Here is a 17905-nt window from a genome sequence, read left to right as displayed (position 1 = left end):
CATAACTACAGACGTAAAAATGGTTCCTACTGCTGCTATGTAAGGTGCAGAACATGAATATTTAGAGTAGGGGGAATGCCTTGGCCCCAAAAACAGGCGCAACTCACTACCATGTACAGTTAAGACTTCTCAGACAAAGGTCGTGCAATCAAAGGGTTGGTTCTCTGATGGGCAAATGGACGTTTTACACCGCAATCATAAGGCTTAGGGCTGACAACCCTATCCCATATCCATAAAAAAAGCCACATTGTTACAGAAACACTGACAAATTGTCAGCGGCATATGCTACCCCTGTGGAGTGAAAACGGCTTGTTACTGTTACTATTAAACAGTAAATAACAAAATCTATCTGTGCCCTTCCCAAGGACCTAGTGCAGTCTTCTAATCGGGTCTTTAAATCAATGCATGGCATCGGGATCGATTATTAACACAGCCAAGAACAGAAAGCAATTTGCTAGCAGACAAAAATGGTCCTTATCAGGATCCTAGTAGTTGTCTGGTTATACATCTATACTATGATTTAAAGAACTAATCAGTTAGCTAAGAATTTTTTTTCTTCAGTACGAAAACTCTGTTATGTTTGGGTTTTAAACTAATTTATCTAAATATTTTCATTATTTTTCTATTCACTGTCTTTTAACAAATTCATTTTGAAGTAAATATTATCATAATGTTTATAAAAATATCTTTACTTAAATAATTTTCAGAAGCTCTACTTACTAAGTTATAGAGACTGTAGAATGAATTTAATAGTTATTTATTGCATTATATTATAGACAGATTTCCACACATGTTGAATAAGATTTAAACTATTTTTTAAGGGGTATTAATTTTATTATTCTCATTTAATATTTGATTAAAATTTTCTCTTATTGAATTCTTTTCTTATCTATTTATTACTAAAATTATTATTTAAATTATATAATTTGTATCATTTTATATGTTTTATTATCGTTAATTATTTTAAATTATTACATCATATGTTTGTAATACTGCTATTTGTCAGACACATATCAGTTATTTTAGAAATAAAGATGACTACATCTTTTGGTAGCAAAGCGCAAAAAAATCGTGGATGGGAATACGTAGAAGTAGATTTTTAGAGTATTTGTTGAAATCAAGATGCTTCTTAATGATGGGAATGTTGTCAAAAAGTCTCAGCCTTCTATATGTTATAAGAACCGAAAAAATCACATTTCTCCCAATTCATTACTTACGGACAGACATTTGGAATTATAGAGTAGCTTTGCTACTAAAAACAGGAAGTGTTTTGTTTTATAACCAATCATAACAAATAAATATTTTCTGTATCAAATGTATTTTCAAAAAAGCACAGAAAAATATAATTCATTTAACTACATCATATTCTGCAAATTGAAGGTAATTTGTTCTCACAGGGATATTCACCCCATTCACCATCACTACTACCCCGAATCTACAAAATGTATTTGTAATATGAAAACCTTAATGAACTCCCATACTGTTTTTTTTTATCGTAACATAAGCGTGATATTGCAATATAATTATTAGAATAGCAGAAGTGCAGCTTCTCATAGGTCCTGGGAAGGTTTTTAGCTATTTGTGGATGGTATTGAAATGTATTAGTTATATATGATATTAATATACTCAACAGGAACTATTGATATCATAGGTATGAAGAAAAATAAAGGACTATTTCTAATGGATTTATTTGGATTTTTATCCCTAATTAGTTGGGAGCAGGGAGGGGGGTTGAACATGCCCACCATATCTTTTAGGGTTAATATAATAAGTAATAAACTTACTACACAAGCACAGTTTCCATCTTTCCCATGATCTGGTTCATTAGATCTCCATTGTGTGAACTTTACTAAAGTAAATAGCAAGGATAATTACAATAAATAATGACAGAGCTCTTTTAATAGACATGTCACATATGAAAAGATTTACATTTAATCCGTAAGTAAAAGAAGCAGAATGCGTTTCTTTGTATCTATCTAAAGAGTGAACAAAAAAAATGTGTACATTATTAAAATTCAAATTGTGCGGCTTGTGTTAATAGTAGAAAAATTTTATGCACACCGTTAGAACTGCTACGAAGTCTATTTTTTGGAAAAATGAAAAAGATTCCTGTGCTATGCATAGGTAAGGAACTAGGCGTTAAAATGTCCCAACTGACGTAAAACTTGACTTGCGAGTATATTACTAAATATAAGAGAGTATGGTGTGGATAAAGAACTGAGTACATTTTAAAATTTTAAATTTCATGGCTTGTGTTAATAATAGGAAAATGTTACGCATACCGTTAGAACCATGAACTTTAATTTTTGGAAATATAAGAACGGTTCCTGTACTACAAATAATCTAGGAGCTAGGTAGAAAATGTCCCAAACTTTCTCGCAAGTCAAGTTTTAAGTAAGTGGGGACATTTTATCAAGTAGCTCCCTAACTATAAGTAGCAGAGGAATCTTTCTTTTATTTCCCAAAAATAGACTTCATTTTTACTTTTTTTACTATTAACACAAACTGCGCAGTTTGAATTTTAAAAATCTACACATTTTTTTGCTCACCCTTCATCTCTGTGGACACTGGGGAGTCTAATGACTCCACTTAGAAGTAAATGTTTTAGAGTGTTTTTTTTACCACAAAAAAATTTTACGGTTTGTTCCTTCCCCCCTTTAATCATTTAGTATCAAAAACATTGTTACTCAATATTTGCTAAGGTTTCTATGTCTTGTGCTATTTGTTAAGATATTTAGATGTTGTCTTTCTTGTCTTTACTTAAATTTATTTATTGTTTTATCATTTATCATCTTATTATGTGTACTAGGGACCTTGCCAATAGCCTAAAGGGGCTTTGTCCCAAGAGGTTATGAACTGGGTTTCTTTGTAGGAAATTAAGTTGCATTTTAAAGAAGTTTTTGTGAACACATTATTAACAAAAAAGATTACCTATGTAAAAAAAAATATATTTCTTGTCACACCCCCAAAGAAAATAGCCTAAAACCATCACAGGACTCTTAAGAGTAGAATCCAATCGGTTCAGTAGTTACCAAGATCTTAAGGGATGGATGGACAGACATCAAGCTACTTTGTATTATAGATAATATGTTTTCTATACATATATGCAAAGTGTAAACTTCACCTGTGCTACCATCAGACCTTACAAAGATATTTTCCTTTTGTTGGTCATTGAAGCCAATCCACGTAAGCATATGTTCTCTTCCAATTATTATGCCTGAATAAAATTCAACAAGGATAACAACATCCATTAAAGCTTAAAGGGTATTACAGATGAACATTAACTCTTGTAGAGTGTCAAAACTGAATATACAAAATATGAATATTCCAGTGTTTATAAAATTTTACATAAATTTGTTGCAATACTTCTTAAATACTGTTTAAGGACATTTTTAGGACTTGAGATGCTTCGCTTATTATATTGTTATAGGAATCAGTACTCTAAAAATCAAAAATCAACTTGTTTAAAATGGACATTCAGGTAACGATTATAGAGTTTCTACGCTTTCTTAAACATACCTAACTACTACTGGAATCATCATGCAAATTTTGAGATCAATAAGACAATTCTAACATGCTATTCTTTACATACGGACGTACAGAGGGATGGACATACAGCCGACCCTATTTATAGAAAAGCTTTGCTTTTAAAAAGAAACTCTAATGGGTTAAGCCTAAATCATCCACAGGCATATATCTGTAATACAATTTGTTTATGTTTATAATTGTATTATTAAATTAACTTACTATGTACAAGATCATTTTCGTGTTGTGAGTGAATGCTGAATAGATCCCCTCCAAGTTGCTGGCATCTCTCCCTGGCTTCATACCATGTCAGCATCTCCTCAATGTACTTGTAGTAAATGCCTTAAGAATAAAAAGAAGCAATACTTAACCAATAAGGTGTAAAACTAAAACTAAATGCTAAACCAAAAATATTCTGTTGAGTGGTTTTATTGGTAGATATTTCGTGTTGTAAACCATACATTCAGCCAAAAAATGCCTTCCTCTTTAGTTTATTCTGTCACATTTTTTTGTGTTTTAAAGACAAAAATCACATACTTTTGAATGGGATAATTGGGCCTAAGAGGGAATTCAAATTAATTATATATTTACATTCTGACTAGAATCTGCAAGATGTGTTGTGACTACAGCTTTGTTTTAGATGCATGGATTACCAATGCCTCACATAAGACCCTGCGTCTAAGGGTGAGGCTCTATAGGTGGCTTAAAGGGACTGAAAGGAAAAATTTTTTTCATTTTTTACGAATGCCTAACATTTCTATTTATATTAACTCCAAAAGAGAGCAATACAGGCTCGAATTTTCATAAAAGCCAGGACTGGAATAAATTTTTCTGTTTTATAATGGTCTTTTTCCATTTTATTCTTAAAAACCCTCAAAATCATGTCATCAATTCTCAATATATTTGTCAATAGGTTTTTTTGTGGATCAGTATAGCTAAAAGAGATCGAAAATCTATGTGTTGCTATCCAGGTTTTAAATACTTAACAATGAGGCTTTCGAGGTGGCTTAAAAAGCCACACTGCATACAGGTGAATGTGGCTAAATAATTCTGTAGGCCATAAGGGTGAAGCTGGTTTGTTCTTATTGAGCCTATGAGTTAAGACTCTAGGGGGCTTGGTGTCCCTTCAGGTACTAGTCCTGTCTCCACACAACTTACATACACATAATCCACTTATGATTGTGGTGTGAAGCGTCCTTTTGCCCATCAGACAACCAACTCCATGAGATGCACTACCTTTGTCTAAGAAGTCCCAACTTTGCATGGTAATGAGTTGCATTTTTAGGGCCAAAGCATTCCCCCCACTCTAACTATTTTCATTACACTTCTGTCATAGCAGCAGTGGAAACCATTTTTAATGGCTTTAGTTATGACGCGGTGTTGGACCAAGATTCGAACCTATCACCTTCCCAACGACAAGCAGATGTGTTGAGCCACAGTTGTGAATCATCTTATTGAGCCTAGCTTAAAATGTATTGTTTATTATTGTTTTATTAACCACTAGCGGCTATGCCCCTAGTGGCATCTAGGGAAGCTTGAGAAAAGGGAGTTCAATTCCAACGCCCAATTTAAAAGGAAATGTTTTTAAAAATTGTGTGATTTCTATGTGGCATTCAAGTCTCTACGAATATTTAAATTTTTTATATTTTTTGTGATTTCTCTTGGGAGGGTGGTAGTAGCTTCCCCCAAAATAGTTATAAACCTTCCACGGACGTAAATGAAGCTACCCTGTTAAGGAGTACCTGATCGGTTCAGCAGTTAGTGATATCCCTCTGTATAGACACACATTCTGTTACTTTTTAGGGATATGAAAACTTAATCTTAATTTTTATTTTACATGATTTTGCGTTCTTCTAGATTCAACACTTTTACAGGAATAAGTGAACAAAGTTTAACAAGGAAATGAAGTTTTACCTGTCCTTGTATCATAATCCATTTTATGCAAGGTACAAAAAGCCTTGAAAAGGAGAAAATTATTAAGATTGACATTGATGATCCTTAATGAAATTTGAGTTTAAAAGAAAAGAATATTTATGTGGAATTAAATAAGATAATTCTAAATTAAATTTAATGAAAAGTTTTACCTTTCTTAGACTTTCCATTCCAACTACCTTTTTCTCAAGTTCATCCAGTTTTGACTAAAAGTAGTTAATATCTTAAAAGTTGTAATATTTTTATCTTTATTTATCAAATTCTAATTACTGAGCATTTAAGGTATGACACAAAATTTAAAAATAAGAAATAAGATATGAGAAAAAAATAGACTTGCCTGTAAAGCATCATTTTTATCTTTCATATCAGCAAAAGTTTTATCATACTCATTTAGTTTTTCCTGAATTAAAGAAATAATAATCAAAATATTTCATAGTGAAATTAGCTAGAGACTCTGAGAAGACACATTTACTTAAAAATGTTTGAATGAATTAACTTCTGAAGCAAAGTTTGGAAAGCTATATATTTAGATACAAATATTTTGATAAAAATAAAAGAAATCAGATATGAAAAATAATAAGGACCTTCAATGCAACATTTTCATCTTGCATATCAATAAAAGTTTTGTCATGATCATTCAGTTTCTCCTGATATATTAAAAAAATATTATTTAAACATTTCATAGAATTTTATTACAATTTTTCCCTGGTTCAAATATCCAACAAATATTGAATGCAAAAGATTCAACTACAAATCCTGTTTTGAATCTTTATATTCTTACTTTTTGAAATATATACAATAGATAACTTTAATTTTAACATTGTTTTAAATGGAGTTGTAAAGTTATGAGAGTGCAAATTATATTATTATCATTATTATTATAAAAAAATATCTGTAATTGTCCTTGTGTTCGGTCTTCATCTTTTCAAAAACATCTTTGGAAGAGTTTGCTTCCGCCTGATTACAATGAATACTTATTATTATATGATTTTAGAATGTTTGGATATTGTCAGTTTTGTGTCATTGCCTTTTAAGGGGTGTTAAGTCGTATTTTCACAGAAGCTTTTAGGTAAAAGTTAATGATTAGACTGTAGGGTTAGGCAATAAGCCCTGCAGGGTTAGAGCCCTCCACAGGGGCTAGAAATAGGAGAAAAGGTAATGTGAAACTACAATGAAACACCCCTTAAAAGGGAATGTCACAAAACTAGCAATACATGTTTTCTAAGACATTTGATTTAATTTAAATACATCTTATTTTGTCACCACATTATTTTAGATTGTAAAAGCCATAACTTATATTTAAATTAGTTAATAATTGAATTATTAACCTCTAGAATGTGAACACTTTTACATAGACTTGCAAACGTATTGCAATCGTCTAGTCTCGTCAAGTAGGCACGACTGTAAAAAAAATATGATTTTTCAAAAGGGGCAGGAATAAAATTTAAATTTTTGTAAAAGTAATAATAGAATATTAGTATTAGTGGCAGTTAATTTTATCATGAAGAAAGGCCCTATTGTGAAAACCAATATTATCTTCATCTTAGTTTTTAGAATTTTTTTAAAATTTGTTTTCCTACTTTTTTCAGATTAAGAAAAAGAAAAACATATTTCTTTATTTTAATTTAGTAAAGCTATCTGAGGCTAGGTGAAAGTGTAATTTAGAATGATAAGAAGTGGTTCTTTGGTACTTACTAGAAAATATAATCTGTAGATATGTTGTAACAGAAAGTAGGCAAACTTATGTAATAAGTGACACAAGGTTCCTAATAGGAAAAAAATATTTAAAATACAGGATAATACTTTAGAATATAAAAATAATTAAAACATTTTTTTTCTTTTTTTATTTTCCTTAAAAAATAACATATTATCAGCAAAATTGATATCTTATTCAACTCAGCTTAGAATACCTTACAAGGAATTTCTTTTTCCAAATTTCCAATGTCAGGGTAGAAGTGGTAGATGGAACACTTCTTTGATTTAAACTAAAGTTAGAATATTACAATAGGCATGATTAACTGGTAAATTAATTTAAATTCTGGAAATGCCCAGCTACAAGTCTTGTTATTGTCATGTGATGCTGTTATTACACTGCAGCTTGAGTCAGCCCTTTTCATATTATTGGTATCTAATTCAACTTATTTTTCAAATACAAGGATAACAAGCATTGAAACATATATATATTTAGATGGTGAAAGTCAATTTTTCTTTTACTTAGTTATATCTTTACTGATTTCTAATTGCTTTGATTAATGTTATGATAAATAGAGATAATCTAGAGACACAATCTTTTAATCAGATAATAGCAAATCAGTGGAGGAACAAATCGGTCATACTGTTGGTTAAAAAGTGTACAGATTTTGGTTACATTTTTTCAATTCATACGCATAATGAGTCATTGATATATAGTCATATTGCTCAGAATAAAAATTTTGTAAGCTAAATTAAATTGTAGAAAAACATGTATTATTAGTCAGCTATGAAAACTTGAATTTCTTAGAATAGAGCTAGCTTTTTGAAATTATATCCTGAACAAAATTTTGTTGATGGTATTGTTAGAAAGAATTGTGTGTAACAAACATAAATCAAGGCATTTATCTGCTAGAATTTCCTTTTCTAGTTTGACAAATTTTGGGGTCAGATGGATCATCTAGACACATTATGTCTATTTTATGACACAACCTCATAAGTGTATGCCATACACTTGGTCATCTGTACACAGATGTCCTGACACTCTTCTACTGTCTCAGTGTTATACAGAGGTCCAACTGTTCCCTCCATGAAGGCAAAAGTCCTGGCAGCATGGGTCATTTTTAACAGTTTGGCAAATTTTTTTCTTTGTATTCATTCCAAACCTTAATTCTAAACCAGTGGATTAGAACTAGTTCTCATCTATACAAAGAAACTATGTCTAGCATCGTATTATATCCAGTTTTCTATGAATATAAAAATGTACGATCTTAAGATTAAAACCATTTTTTTTAGACGGTGCCTTCAGCACCTTAAAAGGCTATTTAGAATACGATGTGAGAAATAATCATTCTTCTACCCTCTGCCTTAAATTTAGTTCTGAACTAAATCTGCCTAATATCTAATCAGATTCTGTCTTTTTAATGCAATCCTAACACACACTCACTTAAATATTTATCAGCAGTTATACCCCTTGAATGATCACCATGCAAAGTTTGAAATCAATAGGACAATTCTAACATGTCAAAATTAACAAAAAACTATCTGTTCCAGACAAACGGTTGGACTGACCCTAATTATAGAAAGCTTTGCTTTCAAAAATATTGCTAATGTAAAGTGTTCATGAACAATAAAACTTCTAAGAAGCTCTCTCTATTATTTCTTTTTATAAATATTTTGTTAAAAATTGCCTATTCTCCATCTTTACAAAACATGGTCCAACTTTGACAGCAGATGCAGAGCTGCTCAACAGAAATGTACCAAACAATAATAACACCCCTCTCATCTTTGGGGGGGAAAATATCTGAAAATGCCAAATATATGATTATTTATTCTCATTTGTTTTAGGACACTTTTACCAAGCTTATTTATCAACTTTAAGTAGAGAAAACTGCACTTTTATTAAATGTTTCAATGAAATAAAATAATGTTGAAAATTGTCTATTATTCATCTTTATAAAACACTTCAGGCTACGCCCCTAGAGGCACTTGAGGAGGAGTTGAATCCCAAAAAGCCCTCTCATCTTTGTTAATAAAAATAACAATAAAGTCAATACTTAATTAATATAACTGGTTGAAACGTTCGAACAATCGAACCAACCAAACAAAATTTAATAAAAGTGATCCCCAAAGTTGTTAAGCCAATTATTAAGAAACTGTTATTATAAAACTTTTGAGACTAAGATGATAATGTTAATACACATACAGGTAGGGAGGGGACATTGGGCTGTTTATTACACAGGTCCCCAAAGTTTTCCAATAATGTTTTCTTATTCGTTGGCTTAACAACTTTAAGGACTTCTATTAAATTTTGATTTATTGGTTTATTGGGGACATTTATTGGTACAGATAGAGTAATTTTGTGAAGCATTATTGGGGATGTACATCAATTTATCTGCCATCATCTTATCGCTTTAGATCCCTGTGATACTTAGCTATGCACTAACTTTCTTGCAAAAAAATATTTATACCTAACCCTAAGTAAGCCTTTATACATGACTATCAGCTACGCCCCTATAGGCCTCTAGGGGCCCTTAGGATGGGGCAAGAAAGTGTACCCCCCCCGCTACTTTCAATTATTGTTTTAAGAGATAAAGTTGTTTTTAAAAATATTTTTGGGGGGTTATATTTTACTAGAGACAATTTCTCTTGAAAAGGTGGTGTACCCTTCCCAAAAAAAAACAGTTTAAAACCTTCCCAGGACTTATGAGAAGCTACCCTGAGCTGGATATTTAAATCATTTTAGTGGTTAGCCAGATCAGAGTGCGCCGATTTTCAGCCAATCACAGCGCGGCATTTCATAAAATGCTGTACTCTCATGATTAAAATGATTTAAAGATCCAGCTCTGTAAAGCAGAACCTGATCGGCAAGATCCTTCGGTACAAACAAACAAACACTCAAAACAAAGACAGATAGACGGACACCCTGTTACTTTTATATAAGGATTACAAAAAATATTGTATTATACTTATCTTTAATGTGTATATATTGCTGTATAGTTTGATATAAACTAATTGATAAGTAAAATAATTTAAGTACTTCAGCCTTAATCAACTTTGATAAATATTAACACTTCCTTTAGCAATTAATATATTAATGGATGTAGAATATACAAGGATGTTATAACAGGAGAAAAATTGTCGTCAATTTAGGTTGCAATTTCCCCCCGCATTTATTGGTCGAGCATTGCATCAAGTAGGAGGAAAGAGAATGAAGTAAAAGGGGGGGGGGGCATGGGGGATATTGTCATTTTAGCCCGCTACAGCGTTCACTTTAGTATAGCACATGAAATCTGGTGTAGGATCCATGTAATATTACATCAATTTATATTATTACTTGTATGTTGCACCAGGTGTTCATGAACTCTAACAAAGTGATACTCGCAGCTGGCTAAAATAACGATGCTTCCCACCCAACCCATCTCCTCCCCTCCTACTGAATTAAAGAACTGACCAATGAATGAGAATCATTGTTGCAACATAGATTGATGAAAAATTTTCTCCTGTCAATATATCAACGCGTATTCTATATCCTTTAGCCAAGCAGTCAAGAATATCCAAGGTGGTTATTGGGGCTAACCCCCCCCCCCCCCAAAAAAAGAATATTAGGGTTCAGCACCAACAAAAGTTTATGAAAATATTATAGATTTAACTCCCCCCAATAAAAACTACAAATTCATTTCCTAGGCTCCCACAAAATTTTTATGGTGGGATAATACACATACCTCCTCACCCCCTAAAAAAAAAATTTACAACAATCTAAAATAAATTTAGACAGATAGATAGATAGATAGATAGATGGACAGATAGATAGATAGATAGATAGATAGATAGATAGATAGATAGATAGATAGATAGATAGATAGATAGATAGATAGATAGATAGATAGATAGATAGATAGATAGACAGATAGATAGATAGATAGATAGATAGATAGATAGATAGATAGATAGATAGATAGATAGATAGATAGATAGATAGATAGATAGATAGATAGATAGATAGATAGATAGATAGATAGATAGATAGATAGATAGACAGATAGATAGATAGACAGATAGATAGAAAGATAGACAGATAGATAGATAGATAGATAGATAGATAGATAGATAGATAGATAGATAGATAGATAGATAGATAGATAGATAGATAGACAGATAGATGGATAGATAGATAGATAGATAGATAGATAGATAGACAGATAGATGGATAGATAGATAGATAGATAGATAGATAGATAGATAGATAGATAGATAGATAGATAGATAGATAGATAGATAGATAGATAGATAGATAGATAGATAGATAGATAGATAGAAAGATAGATACATATTTTGAAAGAAGAAAATAAGAATATGCGAGGCTATCTAGTACCCAATATAACCTAACCTAAAAACTCAATACTTTATTATACAGGATTATGATAGCTGTATTGAAAACAGGAAATGTGAAAGAATTGATAACAGTGAAACAAATTATGCTCAAATAATTCTAGTATGATTTATAATTAAAAGCGAGGCTTTTCTATAATTAGGGTCGGTCCGTCCGTTCGTACGTCTGGATTGGATAGCTTTTTTTTTAAACTTAGGCATGTTAGAATTGTCCTATCAATTTCAAACTTTGCATGGTGATTCCTGCAGTAGGTAGGTACGATTTAGAAAGCGTAGCAACTCTGCAACTCTATAATCGTTACCAGAATTCCGTACGTCCATTTTAATCATGTTGTTTTTTAAACTTTTAACAACAAATTATCCGATTTTTCTGATTTTTGGCATACTGATTCTTATGACTACAAAGTACAATTTTATATGCGGAGCATCTCTATAATCAAGTCCTAAAAACGTAAGTATGTCCTTAAACATTATCCTGTATTTAAGCACTATTTCAACAAATTTAATTAAAATTTTTATTCCACATTTATGTTCTATTTTTTCACCCCTGACACACTTCAAGTATTACTGTTCGTTTGTCCTACCATTTCAGAGCTTCGCTTTCATAGATGTTGTTATCCTTGTTATGTGTATGATTCACATAGTTTAAAATGTATTAGCGGTCTTTAAAAAAAACACACAAATTACCCATTTTATTAATTTAAAATTTTGATAAAATTTATAAAGCATAAGGAAGCTTTAAATGTTGATAACAAAAATTATGAATTATTAAAACTATCTAATAACTTACTAAGTAACAAGATGTCTGTATGTCTGTCTTGCTTTGTGTACGTTCACTAAGATCTCGAAAGCGGTTGAATTGCTCAGACCACTATGTTCAGAGAGGTAAAATATTGGCCATGGGCAGGTTTTTAGCTATTTTGGAAAGGGTTGTAGACCCTCCTCCCCCCTTCCTTAGTAGGATTAAATGCGCCCCCCCCTCCCTAATTTTTTTAGATTTAAACATAAATGTGATTATTTGGGGTACCCCCTAAACCACTCTAGGGGCTAGGTATATTGTATACAAAAATAATAGGGTATTTATTTTTACACTAGCGACTACGCCCCTAGACACCTCTATGAGCACTTGAGGGGGGGGGGGAGAGTTGATTCTTGGGTAGAGATTTTTTTTTCTAGGGGGCTATTTCTCTTGGGATGGGCATGGTACCCTTTCCCAAAGTAGTTATAAACCTTCAAAGTACATGAAAAGTACATAATAAAAAAGGAGAACCATATTGGTTCAGCAGTTAGCGAGATCGTTCGGTACATACATACACACACACACAGATCTTTGCAAAGCAAAAATATAGTTAAAACAAGGCTGACATCATTCATAAAAGCGAAGCTCTGAAACGGCAGGACAAACGAACATTAATACTTGTAGTGTGTCAGAACTGTAAAATCAGAACATAAATGTATAAATGTCGAATCAAAATTTTAATTAAATTTGTTACTAAATTGCTTAAATACAGGATAATGTTTAAGGACATACTTACGTTTTGAGGACTTGATTATAGAAATGCTTCGCTTTTAACATTGTACTTTGTTGTCCTAGGAATCAGTATTCCAAAAATCAATTGAATCGGATAATTTTATCATATACAAATATGTTGTTAAAAAGTTAAAAATCAACATGTATAAAATGGACGTAAGGACAGTCTGGTAACGATTATACAGTTGCTACGCTTTCTAAACCGTACCTAACTACTAAAAGAACCACCATGCAAAGTTGAAATAGAACAATTCTAAAATGCCTAAATTAACGAAAAAAGCTACCCGTACCAGACGTAATTTTTTTTTTTTTAAGGTCTATTTGTATGAAGCTTAAGATTTCAATAAACACTGAACCGATTGTCCGAGTTCTTCTCTTTTGTGAAGCCCGACATATGGCTATAGGCTATTTTTTTGTAGGTTTTTGACTTTGAGTGTTTGGAGTAGCAGCTAGTAACTAGATAAAGAATTAATGATAAACTTCAAAAAGAATCAATATATAATTACTTAACGAATAACGAACTTACCAATAAATGAGGTCCATATTAACAACCCAAATAGACGAAAAATTTTCCCCGGTCAATATATCCACGTTTTTTAAATCCATTATTATTGAATCATATGTGCTAGATCTTCGTTTTTAAATTGAACGGATTATTTAGAAAGACCATCTATGGTATTATATCTATTGCTTGAATTGAATATTTTGGAATGTGTGTGAAAATGTTTATCTAAAATGGTATCTAAGACATACTGATAAATATGTATAGCATCGTATTACAGACAAATTTCCACGAATATTAAAAAAAATTACCCGATTTTTTAGCCCGGATCATCGGTGCCTCGAGGCTGACAAAACTATTTTTAATTTTAATATTATATTTAATTTTCTACGAATAATAAATAAAAATCATAACATTAATTTTTATTTTGCTAACCGCAGAAAGCTGTCTTTAGTACAACCTTCAGTACAACCTGAAGGGGTAATTTAATGTATCATCATTGGAGATGTACATCAATTTATGGGCCATTGTCTTATCCCTTCAGATCCCTGGTGTGTGTGAAACTGTTTATCTATATAAAATGGTTTATTTTTATCAATGTTTCTACACCATTGAGTTTAACATCCAGGGATTTTAAGGGATAAGACAATGGACGATAAATTAATACATACTTCCCAAAGATAATAAATAATAAGAACCCTTCTGTATATTATTGGTCAAAAAGTTTGGGTACTACCAACAAATTAAAATTCGTAGCTAGACAAAGTATCTCAAATCAGCCATGTGACGTCATAAAATGAGGAAGATGAGAGGAGAAGTGGGAAAGATACCCCTAAAAAAGAAATGGATAATCCCTCTTTTTTATGACGTCACAAGGCTGATTTTTTGAGACATTTACAGTCCAATGTCCCCTCCCACCCTGGATTACATGACATTGGGTTCTCTGTCAGGGATTTAAAGGGATAAGACAATGGTCAATATATTGATGTACATATTCAATGATGACAAACAAAATTACTCCTTCTGTAGATTTGAATTATTGGTTGAAAAGTTGGGGTACTACCAACAAATGAAAAAGTACCCAAAGTTTTAAAACCAACAAATAAAATAACACGGTTACAAAACTTTGGGTACAAGTGTGATTTACAGCCCAATGTCCCCTCCCTCCCAGGGCAACATGACACTGATTTCCGATCAGGGAAGGAGGAAAATTTGGGCAGTTATTACACTGGTCCCCAAAGTTTTATAATAACATTTTTTATTCATAGGCTTTAAAACTTTTGGGACTTTTAATGATTTTGATTGGTTGGGTTCATTAAGTTTAGCTTCTAGTCCCCAAAGTTTCATAAAAATATTTTCTCATTTATTAGCTCAACAACTTTGGGGAGTTTTATTGAATTTTAATGACGAACCCCAATCTGTCCTACTTTGAGAAAGACGATTCCAGTGACGTCATATACTTTTCGGGAATGGAAAAGGGAAGGGGGAAGAAAATCTCTTTAAAAGAGATGGGAGCAAAGGGAAGAGATTTTCTTCCCCCCTTCCATAAACGTATATGACGTCACTGGAATCTTCTTTCTCAAAGTAGGACAGATTGGGATTCGTCATTTTAATTAGTTGGTTATTTAAGATGAGTTTCCATGCGTTTCATCCACTAATTGTAATCTACATAAGAGGTAATTTTGTGAATCATGATTGGGGATGTACATCAATTTATCATAATCGGCAATTCTAAAATTTGATAAGCTGATTTTTTTTAGTTTAGCTTGATCTTTTGGACAGCTTTGCTTTTTAGATTTTTTGTTGGATTTTAAAATTTTACTTAATAATCATATACAGTTAAATAAATTGATTTGTATTTAGATAATTTGAAAATATTTTTATAAAATAAATCAAGTTTCTGGGGAAAATATGTCTTAGTAAATTTTGACCAAACTATTTTTAAAAGACGACATTTAGTAAAAAGCAAATAGTGCGGCATTTGTACAAAGTAAATAAACAGAGCATTTTTCAAAAAAATTCAAATAACAAAATAGTTATCTGCTGAATATGGCCTAAGTTTAATAACTAATCAATCACAAATTATGATTATAGGCATATGTCAAGACTGAATACTTTATTATAAATATTTTATAGAATTCTTTAATATATCATCATAATTTTTAATTTAATATTTAAAGAGAAGCAAGACTTACAGAGACAATGGAAATGAAATATTAGAGAAAGAAATGTATTTTTTTATGGCATTGAACCATTGATAATGTCAAAAAACGCTGCTAATTATTAATAAATGATCTTAACAAGGCTGATATACAGCCAGGGACAAGGGACTGTGATTCTGACAAACATTTCTGTGTAAAAATAACTCCACAACGCACTTCCTTCTCCAATGAAGAGGCGTTAAATGGCTAAAATGATTATTGGAAAGTGTGAGTCATATGGGTGGTAAACAGACATATAGGTGATTATTTAGATTAATGGGAGATTCTCAAGGGTTATATTTTGATAACTTCAAAACCATATGTAGAATAGCCCTTATTCTGTTATGCTAGAATTAAGGTACACAGTAATATTGGCAAGCATTTCACAGATGTTACATGCTAAGTTTCTGACTTACTCAAAATTCTTGTGGAAGCAACTAAATTATTACATCACCCTAAACTTATTGAGTATGGCAGGTGTTCCATTTTGAATATCACGCTCATAGGAATGACAAGAAGAGTTGAGGAAAATCCTGATTTACTTCGTTCTCTTTGTAGAATTTTAAACTTCCTACAAACCTCAATATTTAAAAAGCTTGCAAGAAACTATTATTGACAAATTATAAATGAACTAGCGGCTTCGCCCCTAGCCTCTAGGGGCTTTGCCCCAAGAGGTAATTAAAGAAAAAAATAATTACCTCTGGAGATGCCCCCACAAATTTTAAATTATTTTTTTTTTAAATTATTTTAAAAAATTTAGGGGGGATTTTTTTTCATTTTTTGGGGGGTTGGGGGTGTCCCACGCTCCAAGAAAATAGCCTAAAACCACCACAGGACCAGTAGGTATATTCCCTGAAGAGTAGAATCCGATCGGTTCAGTGGTTACCAAGATCTTAAGGGACGGACAGACAGACAGACAGACGGACAGACATCATTCTACTTTGTATTATAGATATGTCATTCATGTTCATTGTCTGTGAGGAGAATTGAACTCAAATTGAACAAAACAGCGGGTTTTCCGACTACACCATGGCACACCTTGCAAACCTCCTCAAAACATTCTCAAAAGTATTATTAGCTAGGTACCCCTTTTTGTATTTAACCTCTTAAACCACATTCTTAAGGTATTAATGGTGATGTACCTCTATATATATAGAAACCCCCAAAAAATGAATTCTCAATGTATTGATGGCTAGACTTCTATATTTGTATAGACACTTCTCAAACCTCTCAAAATTATAATTAGCTACCTATGTACCCCTAAGTTTTGTTTGTAGACTATAATTTTCATTATGTTTAGTCACTTTGGGCTTTTTTGTTTAAGCACATTATTTTTGATATGTTGTCATACGGGTGCTCCTTTTAATACCTTATCTTTGCTGAGTATGGCAGGTGTCCCAAATTAAAGCACTGTAATGAATTTTGCTTTCTGCTTAGAAGCTTAGGTTAAGAGTTGTTCTGATGTTATGTACAATTTACAATGTACATGCCTCTTGAGTATTAAAACTACTCAATTATCAACACGGGTATTAAAGCCTAGTTGAGGCTTTAATAAGCCAGGATGGTGTATTTTAGTCAGTCCCTGGAGTGGCTAGCCTTAAAGACACGTATGAGGTTTAAAGCCATTCTAATGTGGTTTATGTGAAAAGGCTAAAAAAAGTCTTCAATACAAAGTATAATAATGTTTGTCTGTCTGTCTGTCTAAAGCTTCTGTTCTTTCAAACCTATGTTAATAAAATATTGTTTTCCCCCGTAAAATGATGATCCATCTCTCAATCTTGGTATGTAATTGTAAATATCCATTTATCATAAATATTGTGTTAATTTTATTTATTTCAGACCTAATGTAAAATGAAATAAAACTCAAGATTATAAAACTGAAGTCAGTAGAAACATACCTAGAAAACACAAGTTATTTGAGTTAAGCAAATAAAAGTAAGTTAGTTTTAAAAAAAAATAAAACCAAGTTTGAAAACATCCATAAAAGCATTGCTTTAAGATCAGATTGTTGGACAAACTAACAATCAGAGAGTCAAAACTTAATAAGCAGAATGTAAATTTATACATCTAAAGAAAATTGTATAACTGTTGAACCGATTTATCTTTGCTTTATAGGATATGTACCTACTTAAG

General features: G+C 31.7%; 1 protein-coding gene across 1 annotated transcript; it reads right to left on the bottom strand.

Moving 5' to 3' along the window:
- Nucleotides 1–1355: 1355 nt before the first annotated feature.
- Nucleotides 1356–9326, bottom strand: LOC145330859 (uncharacterized). Its single transcript, XM_080175522.1, has 14 exons — nucleotides 8838–9326; nucleotides 8140–8251; nucleotides 7368–7442; nucleotides 7153–7223; nucleotides 6786–6858; nucleotides 6363–6414; nucleotides 6042–6106; nucleotides 5795–5857; nucleotides 5610–5663; nucleotides 5440–5482; nucleotides 3748–3867; nucleotides 3125–3217; nucleotides 1785–1849; nucleotides 1356–1367 (listed from the first exon to the last, which is right to left on the bottom strand). Exons 1-14 carry the CDS (start codon nucleotides 8930–8932, stop codon nucleotides 1356–1358), a joined length of 993 nt encoding a protein of 330 aa, XP_080031648.1. The 5' UTR covers nucleotides 8933–9326.
- Nucleotides 9327–17905: the final 8579 nt, after the last annotated feature.

Source organism: Acartia tonsa, chromosome 10, assembly GCF_053477335.1.
Source record: "Acartia tonsa isolate MP-2025a chromosome 10, ASM5347733v1, whole genome shotgun sequence".
Lineage (NCBI taxonomy): Eukaryota > Metazoa > Arthropoda > Copepoda > Calanoida > Acartiidae > Acartia > Acartia tonsa.
The sequence above is the reverse complement of the archived record's forward strand: the minus strand, read 5'-3'. Positions and strand labels throughout refer to the sequence as shown.

Excerpts from the sequence above, each read along its gene's own strand:
- LOC145330859 (XM_080175522.1), bottom strand. The coding sequence starts at position 8,932 with ATGAGAGGGGTGTTATTATTGTTTGGTACATTTCTGTTGAGCAGCTCT. Across the intron at positions 5,858-6,041 it reads ATGAAAATGTTGCATTGAAG|GAAAAACTAAATGAGTATGA; the intron begins GTCCTTATTATT and ends TCTTTAATTCAG. Across the intron at positions 3,218-3,747 it reads CGAAAATGATCTTGTACATA|GCATAATAATTGGAAGAGAA; the intron begins GTAAGTTAATTT and ends AATTTTATTCAG.